Genomic DNA, 13,061 nt, shown 5'->3' with positions numbered 1-13,061 from the left:
CACCAACTCTCCCTCGCCTAGCATCACATTCTTCCTTTCAACGAGAATCAGCTACCTGGGTATCAGTCATCTCTCCTAGGTGGTTAGCTCTGTGAAGGCAGGACTCACTTCTGATTGTGGGAAGCACGGGGCTGCCTGCCCACGCCCCTAAATGGAATGGGTGCTTAGCTAACAGGTGGTGGGTTCCTCTAGCTATGGGTAATCATGTCTCACAAACGGATGTAGCAGAAACCCTCATTGTCCTGTGCATGGAAACCCCCAAAATGAAAGGAGCCAGAAGCAGGCACGTGCCACGGCCCACGGGGCAGATGGCCACGAGCTGACAGAACCAGATTCTAGGAGCATGTGGCGCTGTGACTGCTTAGACCATCAACATTCCCCAGTCACTCAACGGTTTTTTAGACTCTTTTCTAGACCCGTGCTCAGCAAGGCAGAAATCAGGATGCTGTCAGCTTAAAGAGAGGTGTATGCCCATGTGCCCCCCGGCTCTAGATGTCACACAGTGTGCCCACGCGTGTTCCACGTGGGCAGAGAACTCCAGTTCGTCCCAGGCAGCCTTATGCGTGACGAGGCTGATAGGGCCACCCTACACCCTGTTTCCAAACAGCTCCCCTTTCTGCGCCAGCGCTGCTGCCTCTGCCGTCTGTCTGCCCCTCGCCGCCTCCTCCCTCTGTTGGGGCTGCCGCCGATGATGAAATTTGGCTTGCAACACCCTCTTCCTCCGGTTCCTGCAGGCCTGGGAGAGGATTAATCCGCTGGAGTCTGAAATCGGAAAGATCCCAGCTTCTGCTCCCCAGCACCTCCCCTCGCCCTCTCCCCTCCCCGCCCATGCAAAACCAGAAAATTAATCTCCCCTTCTGCCTGTGATACGGAGGGCTGCATTACAAGCTGGGCGTCGAGATAAAGCAGAGAGCCGAGGGACGCCAGCCCAGCACAGGGGCCCCGGGTGGGGCCGGCCGGGGAGATAAGGGCCTCCCAGCCCTATGAATTATTCACCGCCTCTGCCTCCTCCGGCTTGCTGGCTGCCCTGGGCGCTGAGATTGCGCCTTCCAAAGGCGCTGGTTAGGGTGGGAGGGGGCCCGCTGGGAAGGGCAGCGGGCTGGAGAAGTCCTGCTAGGTGGTAGAGGATTGTGCTTGGCTAGGAACGGCTCCGAGACCCCAGCGCCCTAAGGACTGACAGAAGGAAAGGAAAACGCGGTTGCGCGCGCGCGCACACGCATACACACACCCTGCCTAACCCAGCCAGGATGCCCAGAGAATGCTCTTCATTTATGCACCGACCAGGTTCACGCCTGGTCTCTGCACCGGCACTATCAGAAACTGGAGTCGCTCCCCCAGGGGATGTCCTGAATGCTGTGCCCTCGAGGCTGCAAGTGAAAGACTTGAGCACGCAGGCCCAGGCCCGCTCCACTCAGAGTACACGCTCCTCTGGAAATCAAGGCAAGCCCTGCTGACTCTGGAGCACCCACATGAAGCAGGCAGGAGAGGCCTGGTCCCAAGCAGCTATAGTACCCAGTGTAGGGAAGGCTAGACAGACAGTACAGGGGTACCTGGGACTCAGGTATAAAATCAACTAGGGAAGCTTCTTGGGGTAAGAAAAGCCTTCGGCACCAAGGACTGTTTGTTTTCCTCCGGCTCCCATTGCTCAAAGACCCAGACTTTCCAGTCAGGGAGAGGACACAGAGGTCACTGCCTGTTTCAATGTCACCAGATCTCCTTACCTACCCGGTTCCTCTCCTTGCATCTGCGTTTTGTTTTTTGTTTGTTTGTTTGTTTTGTTTTGTTTTTTTGTTTTTTAAGTTTTAGTTTTTCCAGACAGGGTTTCTCTGTGTAGCCCTGGCTGTCCTGGAACTCACTCTGTAGACCAGGCTGGCCTCGAACTCAGAAATCCACCTGCCCTCCCAAGTGCTGGGATTAAAGGCATGGGCCACCACTGTCTTGCGCATCTGCCCTTTTAATCTCTACCTTTCCCCTTTCCCCTTAATGATCTTTCCCTTGAAAAGCTGTGACGTCAGAAAATGACGTGTTGACACCTGAGTCCGAATGTGAGGCTGGGAAGAGGTGGCAATCTTCCAGCCCCCTCCCCAGTTTGGACAGAGGAAGGGAAAAAGAAAGGTTCGAGATTAGCTGTGGATGCACGGACAGGGGCAATAGCAGGAAGGAAAATCGTCTCCAGCTCCTGCCCCGCGTCCCGCCTTGCCCCATGCACTGGCACAAATGAGAGCCCTTGAACAGACCGGACAGCCAGGAGCCAGAAATGAAGACCAGAGGAGGATGGTCCAGGAGTGCGGGGCAGACACTGGGACCAGCAGGCAACCGGGAAGCCGCTGACTCCTGTGGCCCACGTGGAGCCCATCTGTCGGATCCAGAGTCAAGCAGGACAGGAACTGTAAGGTGGAAGAGAAAGGAGAGGAGCAAGGGAGGAGGGAGAGTGAGCCTCCACAACAAAGGCTGGGATGCGCAGAGGAGAGGGATGGGGTGAGAAGTGAGCGAAGGGGCGAAGGTGGCAGAGAACCCGCGGAAGAGGAAGAAGCAGGCAAGAGGAGCATCTGGAGCAGAAGACCAAGCCAGCAGGGGGAGGAGAGACGGTCATGGGTGGGGGCGCAGAGGGGTGAAGGAGTGCAGGAATGGGTCCCCAGCCCCTTCCCTGCTGCCTGCTAATTAACTTCTTAATCGCCTCTGCATTTGCTGAGCTGGCAAAGGAAGTGGATGCAGACAGATTGGGGCGTGCGTGATTTCACGCACGGGGGAGCGCGAAGAGCTGCCTCCGAGTCCCGGGGGGGGGCCTCGTTCCCCCCCACCGTGCCCTCCCTTCTTCCCCACCCATCTCTGACAGGCTGGAGGGTGCTTCTATACATACAGCAGATGGGGCCATAGGCGAGGAGAGTGTCTGTGGGGAATTTGCCCCCATCAGCCTATCAAGAGTGATCTCGGTGCTTGGCGCTACTGACAGAGCGAGGGCCCACTGTTAGCCAGGCACGTGCTGTCTTATCAGTCTGGGCACTAGTTGCATTTTATAGTTTATGGAGAAAAGCGGAACCCAGGTAGACTAAAATTCTTGTCCGGGACCACCCAGCTCTGATGTTACAGATGCATCTAGGACTGAGGCTCAGGTGAGCAAGACTTGTCAAATTCCGAGGTGGATAGGCCCCGGATCAGAAAGGAGCGGAAGGGCCTTAATCTCAGCCCCTGGATCCCTCAAGCGTCTTCTAACCAAGGCCCTGGCAGTACAGGACCCTATGGGGATAACTACCTCTCCGCAGCAACCCCAGCCCCTCTCCCCCATCCCTCCACACTGCCTTTCACAGCTGACCTTTGTTCTAGAATCATTCAGCAACAGACTCTGCTTTGATGCTGAGAGGTCTTTGGACTGCCCTTGGTCACCCTGTGTCCCCAGACACAGGGAAAGCTGTGGATGTTGGCTTCAGTGGAGGGGCCTAGGAGGGAGTGGCACCCTTGCAGGGTTGTGTCTCAGACAATGACAGAGTGAGGAATTTAGGTTAGGTATAAAAAGTAAGCTCCAGGGCCGAAAAGATAACTCAGCGGTTAAGAGCACTGACTGCTCTTCTGAAGGTCCTGAGTTCAAATCCCAGCAACCACATGGTGGCTCACAGCCATCTGTAATGAGACCTGACGCCCTCTTCTGGGGTGTCTGAAGACACCGACAGTGTACTTACATATAATAAATAAATACATCTTTAAAAAAAAACCCAAACCTAAGCTCCAGAGAGGGATTGCTGTGATGAAGTCTTGCTTCAGACATACTGGTTCTGAGGAGACTTAGAGGTCTTAGAAGCTCGAGTGGCGCTGAAGAAGGGCCCCATTGCTAAAAGTCTTGGCTGCTCTGCCAGAGGATTCAGGTTCAATTCTCAGCACCCACATAATGACTTGTAACTATACACAAGTCCAGTTCAGGAGATCTGGCGCCCTCTTCTGGCGTCCACAGGAACCAAGCACTCATGTGATACACAGAAACACATGCAAGCAAAACAACCATATAACATAAAAGAAAGAACAAATTTTTTAAAAAGTTTGGCCATCCAGGCATGGTGGTTTATACATTTAATCCCAGCACTCGGGAGACAAACGCAAACAGATCTCTGAGTTTGAGGCCTGCCTGGTCTACAGTAAGTTCTAGACCAGCCAGGGCTCTACAGTAAGACTGTCTTAAAACAAAACACAAAGTTTGGAGATCTGAGCTCCACCTACTGAGTGTGAGGTTTACTTGATCTAAATTAAACCCATTTGGGTCCATTTGAAAGACTTACCAAACTGCCCGAATTAGGAATTATTATCTTTAAGTCTGTCCTGACGTGGCTATTCCTGTGGTTTTTGTTTACTTCCGGATCTAAATCAGAATGACAGTAATATTTGTTTTTGAGGATTTACTAACACAGATCAATGTACTATGCATTTTCCACCAGTAATTCACATAATCCTTGGAAAACAAGGTGAAATAAACACAACCTTCATCATACAGAGGAGGAGGCTGAAGCTGAGAAGGGTTGGGAGTCCTGCCGGTGGTGTGGTGGTATCGAGGGATGAGGTCTTGGAGCCCAGATACCTGATTCATGCGTTTTATCTCCCCCCAGACTCCTCCTGCGGCTGTTCATTGGCCTCAATCAGTCCTCGACTGCCTCCACCTCACCTTCCCTCCACCCCCGCGCTCCCTGCTTCCTCCGTAACATCCCAGGTGATTGAAGCAATTTGCAGCCATTAGAAGAGGCTCCGCGTGTCACTCAGCTTGTGCCGGTTGCAAAAGTGGAGGAATTACAGATGTTCCAAGATGGTCCCCCCCCCCCGCCCCCACCCCCACCGAGGACATTGGAGAGCCTGGAACCAGACTACACCCAGGGCTAGAATCATCACTTAAACCCAGTTTGTGACCCTCCTAGGGTAATTCCTAGTCTCGTGAGCCGCCTCCCCCATCGCCCTTTGAATGGAGTTTAAGTATCTGGTAGAGTGCTGTCACCTAGTGGCTGCCTAGGGGCATAGCAGCCCACCAGCACCGCTTGTGCCGCTGGACAGCTCCCCAGCCTGAATGCAAAATTCTATCTTTATTCTGGTCCCTTGGCGCTCTGGATCCTGCTGAATGGACCCCAATCTCTCCCCAGCCCTAAGCCCCTATCCCTGGAGACAGGGAATCTCCAGATTTCTTCACTGGTTTCCAGGGTACCTCTTACTCCCAACCCCTCACGGATTATGAACAGCTTTTCCCCTCTATATCAGGTTCCTTCCTCTGACTCAAAGCCAGAACCATGTCCCTGAGACCTGCTTCTCACCTTCCTCCTCTCAGAGCTTCACCGGCCTGTAAGTGGAGCAAAGGAGCCACTACAGATAGAATTCTGGTCTCGCACCACAACACACACACACACACACACACACACACCATCATCTGACACCATCAGACCTCAACAGCCTCTGTGTTAAGAACCCCTAATGAGCATCAGCAAATTAACAACTTCCCCTTGATTGCTCCTTCTCTGCTAATTGAATAGGGAGGGCCCCCCCCCAAGACCTCTGAGAAAGAAGGAGGGAGGGAAGGAGAGAGATGACAGCTACAGGAGCAGCCCGGCCGGGTTGCAGGGCCCAGATTCGGATTTCCGGCCCCTGCCAGCACACTCCCCCCTGCAGCCTTTCTCCATTCTATGCCTCTTTGCTCCGTTTTCCCTTTCCCTCCTCTGCCCCCTCTGCCCTCACTCTGGCTCTTCTCTCGGTTCCTCTCTGCTTTATAGATCTGCCGACAAGGCACCTGCACACAGGCTGCTTAAGAATTCCACTGGTATTAAACGGGGTCTGGGTGGCGCGGGTGTTTATGTGTGGGTCACGTGAAGGTGGGAGGCAGGAATAAGAGCAGGTGAGTGAATGTGTACGGACAGGTAAGTGCTCGTGTGGGGTCAGGCTTCAGGGATGTGTATATCTGGATATCAGGTACATGTGATATCTGGATGGCTGTGTGGCAGGGTAAGACTCTGGTCTGACTGTGCCTATATCTCCACACAGGCAAGTGCTTGAATCAGCCAAGTGTGACTGTGACTCGGAGTGTGTGTGTGTGTGTGTGTGTGTGTACACGTGTGCATGTACCACCAGAGGAAGCAGCAGCAGCAGCAGCAAGAGGCAGGAGCTTCGATCCAAAGGAGACAACGTGGGGAGGGGGACGCTGGGGGCAGACACCCTCCTTCCTGCGCGCACACGTGCGCGTGCACACACATACCATAGTCACACACACACACACACACACACGCGCGCGCCACGCCACGGGGCCTCTCAAGCAGGGAACCGGCTCTGGGATCCGAGCGAGGCAGCCCTACTGAGAGCAGCGGGAGGAGGCAAGCCAGCGGGGGGAGCCCTCGGTTCCGCTCCCGGGCCGGGGGCCCCCCGCGCACACCGGCCCAGAGACACCCTCGCAGACACTCGTAGGCGCGCACGCGCACCCTTTCCCCTCCTCCTCCCCTCCCGCCGCCTCCCGGCCGGACGATGGATCCCTGCAGATCCCGGGGCTGAGAGCACCGCGCAGCGCCAGCGCGCCGAGCCCGGGGCGGACCGAGCCGAGCGAGCAAGCGCGCGCGGGCGGCGGACCGAGCTGAGCCGAGCCGGCCGGGCGGGCCGCTCCCTGCAGGGCTCTACGCGGGTACCGCGGCGGCCGGCGGCTCGGGCTCCGGGCCATGAGCCCCTCCGCCGCGCGGCGCTGAGCCCACGGACGGCCTCGTGCCCCAGGACCTGCAGCGGCGGCCGGCTTTCCCCAGCCCCCTCAGGTGGGTTTCCGACCCCGCCGCCTTGGGCCCCGGGCTCCCCGGCGCCCCGAAGCCGAGACTCTGCTTCCCTGTAGCTTTCTCCAGCTTCTAGGGAGGCTCGGCGGATGGGGAGGGGGCGGGGGGCCGAGCCGGGAATCTGACTGCGACGAGAAGCTGGACTGGAGGGGGTGCGTTCGGGGCGGGGACAACTGGCTGTCATAGGGAACCGCGCCCCCCCCCCCAGTACATCCACCTCAGGCAGCCTACCATCCCCTCCCAAACACACACACACACACACACACACCACAGCCTGCGCCTGTGCCTATGCCTGTGCCTGTTTGAGAACTGGAGACACAGAAGGTGAGGATTCAGGCAGGGCCCCTCCCCTGATGTGCCCACCTCCGGAGAGGTGGCCCTGGTTTAGCTCCTGAGGTGACAGCCTGTTCCTGGGGATACCCTTGATCAAGAGAAGAGCTCCTGACCCCTGGTTCAGCCCATTATGGGGAGTTTGATCTTGGCTGGGGTAGACATTTCTGTCCCAGAATGACCTCACATCTGGAGGGAACTCCCATGGCTGCCTGTGGGTGCATGGGGACTTCCCTCATTCACTCTAGTGGCTGTATCTGGGGTCCCCCATAGTCTGGGAAGCTTGTAGACCATTCTCTCAACCCAAGCTGACACCCCGAGCCTCTATGTTTGAACGACTCTATCATCTTGGATGGCCCCTCGGTCAAGCCGCCTTCAGAGCCAGTTGTCAGGGACGTCTTCCCTCGGACAGGCAGTGACCTCCGGAAAAGGATTTTGGATGGACATAACTGGAGGGGCCCTATATGCACCTTCATCCCAGGACAATGACAGAGTCTCGTCTCCTCTTTCCCTCCTCCAGGATCCCCTTGGCAAGGATGGAACTGAAGACCGAGGAGGAGGAGGTGGGTGGTGTCCAGCCAGTGAGCATCCAGGCTTTCGCCAGCAGCTCCACGCTGCATGGTCTTGCCCACATCTTCTCCTATGAGCGGCTGTCTCTGAAGCGGGCCCTGTGGGCCCTGTGCTTCCTGGGTTCGCTGGCCGTCCTGCTGTGTGTGTGCACCGAACGTGTGCAGTACTACTTCTGCTACCACCACGTCACCAAGCTCGACGAGGTGGCCGCCTCCCAGCTCACCTTCCCGGCCGTCACGCTGTGCAACCTCAATGAGTTTCGCTTTAGCCAGGTCTCCAAGAACGACCTGTACCACGCCGGGGAGCTGCTGGCCCTGCTCAACAACAGGTGGGCGGCTTCCACGCACCCCTCTGCATGGCTTGTGGAGAGGCAACGTCCTTAGCCCACCAAAAGTCAGCCGGCTCTGCCCTCTAGCATCCCCCTTAACCTGCGGAGGAACTGAGATAGTGCCGAGAAGCAGTTACCTACACACAATCTCTGATTCCAGCTTAGGTCAAAACAGCTCTATCCCCACCCAGCCTGAGCTAGGAGATATTGGCTCTTTCCCCCGAGAGCGTCACCTACCTCCTGGTACTATATCTCCCTCGCCCACTTAGGGGATGGGACAGACCACCTATAAAGGGGAGAGACTGTACCATCTATAGCTCCTGCCCTGCAGACCCTTTGTCTTCTTGTGTCCCATGGGTCAGGCTCTCCTGGCATGCCCAGCTCTCCTTCTCTGCCTATCTCTGCCCAGATCTGATCCTCCAGGGGCTCTGAGTGCTGCCCGACCCCACCCCAGGTAGGGAATGGCTAAAGTGATCACGGTGACCCATGTGCTACTCACCCCTGGGCCCCAGGTATGAGATACCGGACACGCAGATGGCTGACGAAAAGCAGCTAGAGATATTGCAGGACAAGGCCAACTTCCGTAGCTTCAAGCCCAAGCCCTTCAACATGCGGGAGTTCTACGACAGAGCAGGGCATGACATTCGAGATATGCTGCTCTCCTGCCACTTCCGAGGGGAAACCTGCAGTGCCGAAGACTTCAAAGTGGTGAGTGAGCCCCGTTGTTACTCCGATCTCTAGGGTCTCTAGATGGGGAAGAGACAAGAAGCACAGTTTGTGTTTGCTGATCTGGGAGTGGAAACCCAGTGTCTGGGGTTTGCTTCTGGCAGAAAGGGACTTTCCTTAGCACGCACGTGGTGCCTTTGTACTGCAGGAAGACTTGGGCCCCAGCCTTGCACTCACGATGACAGGGAAGAAAGGCCGTGGTGTAGACTATACAAACCACCCACGCAGACACTCACGTACATACTTTCCCCAGGGTGGCCCTGATCCCTTCAAGCTTACATTCAGGGGCCCCAGAGGTCAGAGTCAGCAGCAGTAGGTACACTACATACAGCCTCGTACCCAGGAGTAGGCCTGCACACTGTCATCTGGGAGCTTGGAAGAAATGAATGACTTTGCCACCCCACATTCCTAACCCCGTGGAAGCTGAATCTGCGTCAGATAAGACCCTCGGGTGGCACAGCTGTGTCAAAAAACTTGTGAGGCTCAGGGGGTCAGGAAGCTTCCTTGGGGACAGCCACACGGGTCATTCTCTCCACATTACCTTCACCACACAAGGCAAGCAGGCATGCATGCATACACATGCACACACACTACACACCACACACACACACTCAGCTCATAGGTTTCCCCTTGCCACAGCCCCACACCCAGAGCCAGAGGCTCAAGATGCAATACAATTTATAGCTGAACTGGAGGCTCCCTTTGCTTTGAAGATGGAGACGCCTTCCCTGCCGTTCATATCACACCCTGTCAACATAGTGCCCTCTGGCTCACACCACGAGTTCTGGGGAACTGACTGTGGCAACTGATATACTAGGTGTTCTTGGGAAAAATCACAGAGATTCCTCAGGGCTAAAAATCACTCATAGCTGGGTGTGGAGTACACACACATGGCTGACTGTGGGGTACACACACACATAGCTGGGTATGGAGTACACACACACATGGCTGACTGTGGGGTACACACACACATAGCTGGGTGTACAGTATACACACATGTCTGGGTGTGGGATACACACACACACACACACACACGGCTGACTGTGGGGTACACACACACACACACACACACACACACACGGCTGACTGTGGGGTACACACACATAGCTGATTATGGGGTACACAACTGCAATCCCAGCCCTTGGAAGGCTGAACTGATTGGGACTTTTGAACCATACAGCTAGACCCTGTCTCAAACAAACCAAAACTGTACCCAGACCTGTCAGCACATTGGGCCAGCTAGGAGTCTGAGGTAGAAGGATCAGTAGAACCTGGGAGTTTAAGAACAGCATAGACAACAAAATAACATTCTTTCTAAAATTAAACAAACAAACAAACAAAATCCTGGACACAATCACAAGGCCTGTCTGTGTAATCCTAGCACTCAAGAAACTGAGGCAAGAGGAGTTTGAGTTCAAGGAACACAGCTTGGGCTATATGGAGGACCTATCTCAAAATTCAAAGAAGAAACACACACACACACACACAGAGAGAGAGACAGAGAGAGAGAAACAGAGAGACAGAGAGAGAGAGAGAGAGAGACAGAGAGAGAGGGAGAAAGACAGAGAGACAGAGAGACAGAGAAGAAAAACCCGAAGGATCTGGAGTCTAGACCCTCTCAATCCCTTTGCTAAATAACCACATTATTTTACAAATGCACAGACAGACAGGAAGCAGGAAAATAATTTGCCTTAGCTCAGTAGCTGGTTAATGACAGATCCAGGATTAGAACCTATGTCTCCTTAGGTACCAATGTACTGTGTTCCTATCACCAGTATTGCTGACCCTGAAGTTAGAATGTCATGCCATTGTTGAGATTGCTTCCCAGAAGCCCCTTCCCTTTGGCCTGTTCCCAATCCTCCACTGTCAGTCCTCCTTGCCCCCCTATTTTCTCTTCAACCTGCTTGCTTCCTTCCTGCCGTGGGCAGCAGGAACCCACTTGCTTGTGTAGAGAGGTAAGAGCCCCAGGCAGGTTTAACATTTCCTGTCAAGGTTACACAAGACTTTCCAGGCTCTTTGAGCTCTCCCTTGCAGACCCATTTTGCAGCCTTTGTCAATGCTGAGGGAAAAGGTTACATGAGCACTCTCCTGGCTGAGCCTCACCATTACCCCAGATGCCTGTACTTTCTGTCTTCTGCATTCCTCAGACCTTGAGGCCAGAGGGCTCCCAGACTCCCAGACTCCTCACAAACTGTGCTTCCAAGAGGAATAGAACTGTAGGTGAAGAGAGAGAGAGAGAGACAGAGAGAGAGAGAGGGAGAGAGGAAGGGAGAGAGAAAAAGAGAGAGCATACTGAATGCGAATGCCGAATAAAGCCGGGGAGAAGAGGAACCTGCTAGATTGACTGGTTTGTAATGTTGGGTGCAGCAGGGAAGAGCATGGCTCGAAACAGGGAGATGCTAAGGTATAAAATACGCATGCATTAAGTCCATGAAAGTTTAATTGGGGGCTGGTAAGATGGGTCAGTGCGCAGAGGGGCTTTCCACCAAGCCTGACACTGACCTGCCTTTAACTCCTGAGATCAAAATGGTAGAAGGGAACCACCTCCTGCAAATTGTCCTCTGACCCCTGCATGAGTGCTGCTGTGGTGCTTGCACACACACACACACACACACACACATACACACACACACACATAATGAAATGTGATTGGCCAGTACTGTTTGAGGGAGAATTCTAAGCTATCCGACAGAGATGTGTTAGGCTTGCAGAATTCTGGAGTCATCTGGGTCCTTTTCAAAAGTTATTTTGTTATTTTAATATGTCTGTGTGTTTTCGCATATATGTATGAACATGAGTATGTGAGCAGCCCCAGAGGCTAGGAGAAGGGCGCTGGCTCCTCGGGGGTCAGATCGGGAGTCACAGGCCGCGGTAGGCATCTGGTGTGAGTGTTTGCTCCTCTGAAAGAGCAGCAGTACTGTGAACCCCGAGGCCTCTCTCCAGCCGCGGTGTGAGTTGTTCTCGCTCAGAGGACAGACACACAGACCAGCGTCCTGGAGACCCAACCGCGGCGCGTCTTGGTTCTGTCTTGTCAGGACACTATGGTGTAGCCCTGTGCTGAGAGTTGTTCTGTTGCTAATGTGTGATGCCTGACCCTGAGTCCAGCTGGATCCAGACTCTGGCCTTTGCCCACTGCCGGCAGGTTGGCCTCACTGCCAGGCCCTTCCTCATCGTGATCTCCTGGGCACTGCCACAGCTGCCGGTAGGTGTCCTTGAGTGACGCCTCTGGCCGGTGCGAAGGACCTTCCTGGCATTCTCCTTGGGCTCTGCAGCCCTGCGGGAGCTCACATCGGTTCCTCTCCTCTGCTCCTCTCCTTGGTCTCATAATTAACATCTGTCTCCCAGCCTTATTACTCTCTGCTCTGCCTGGAGTATGTGTCAGGGATGTGGATCTAGACTCTGAGCCGATGTAGCACTAACAGAAAGCATTGGTCCTCAGGGTCAAGCCAAGGGGAGACTCTCCTGGTATCCTGGTATCCCTCAATACCAAGGTGCCTTTTTCCCCCAAGATGGTGGTCTTACTTTGTAGACCTGACTGGCTTCAAATTCTTTCTTGGCCACCCGAGTGCTGGGATTATAAGTTTGTGTCATGTCACCATAGTCTGCAGAGCAGGGAGTCTTAACTGAGGGCCAAGCCTTTGCTCTGTTTGTGGATACTGTGCGCATGGGCATATGCGGACCTCCTTGTGTGGTTTCCAAAGGCAGGCTTCGTGTGAACGGCAAGTGCTCTGCTCACGCTCACGAAGACTGATCAGGAAGGACACAGCACAGGGCTGCTCCAGTGCCCGAGTAGCCCAGCTTACCCAGCATGGGGGGGGGGTGGTATTGCTGCTCAGAATGTGGGGTCTGGGAGGATACGGCAGTAGGGCCTGAACCAAGTTGGGAGAAATTATTTTGAAAATCACCTGGGATTGAGGAAGTCAGGCAGCAACAGGGGACATCCCTAGGCAGCCCAGTTGGGTGGACTTCAGTAGCTGGCTCCCGAGTAGCCAAGAAAGCAAGGAAGGCCCAAGACAAGGCCTCTTCTTCCCTGGCCATCTCCCTTCCTTCCCAGTGGGGTGCTTGGTTGCCAGAGCAACAAAGTCTGAAGCTCCTCTCTCCTACCCACCTTAAGGGCAGCCAGGCCAAGGCAGGGCAGGGGTTCCATGGGGGGGACTCCGCTGCTGCTAGTCTCTGGGCGGGGGCTGGGGAGCGAGCAGAGTCACAGCTGGCGGCAGCCTCCAGCTGCACCTTATCCATCCCTGGCAGTGGGAGCCGGATGTGGCTGGAATGCTGAGCAGTGTCTGTGGGAGGAGGGAGGGGGCCTGCAGATGGCTGCCCAATCCGCCCTACGCCAG

The 13,061-nt window shown here is 55.0% G+C and overlaps 1 protein-coding gene across 1 annotated transcript in view; it reads left to right on the top strand.

Moving 5' to 3' along the window:
- The first annotated feature begins 6,686 nt into the window (after window positions 1–6,686).
- The window catches only part of Asic1 (acid sensing ion channel subunit 1), a 30,165-nt gene continuing 23,790 nt past the window's right edge, over window positions 6,687–13,061 (top strand). Inside the window, exons 1-3 of the mRNA XM_052160177.1 lie at window positions 6,687–6,755; window positions 7,621–7,998; window positions 8,511–8,706. Coding sequence (XP_052016137.1) covers window positions 7,637–7,998; window positions 8,511–8,706 — 558 coding nt within the window. The 5' untranslated portion in view covers window positions 6,687–6,755; window positions 7,621–7,636. The remainder of the gene's footprint in view (window positions 6,756–7,620; window positions 7,999–8,510; window positions 8,707–13,061) is intronic.

Source organism: Apodemus sylvaticus, chromosome 17, assembly GCF_947179515.1.
Source record: "Apodemus sylvaticus chromosome 17, mApoSyl1.1, whole genome shotgun sequence".
NCBI classification, from domain to species: Eukaryota; Metazoa; Chordata; class Mammalia; order Rodentia; family Muridae; genus Apodemus; species Apodemus sylvaticus.
This window is presented reverse-complemented; position numbering and strand designations above follow the sequence as displayed.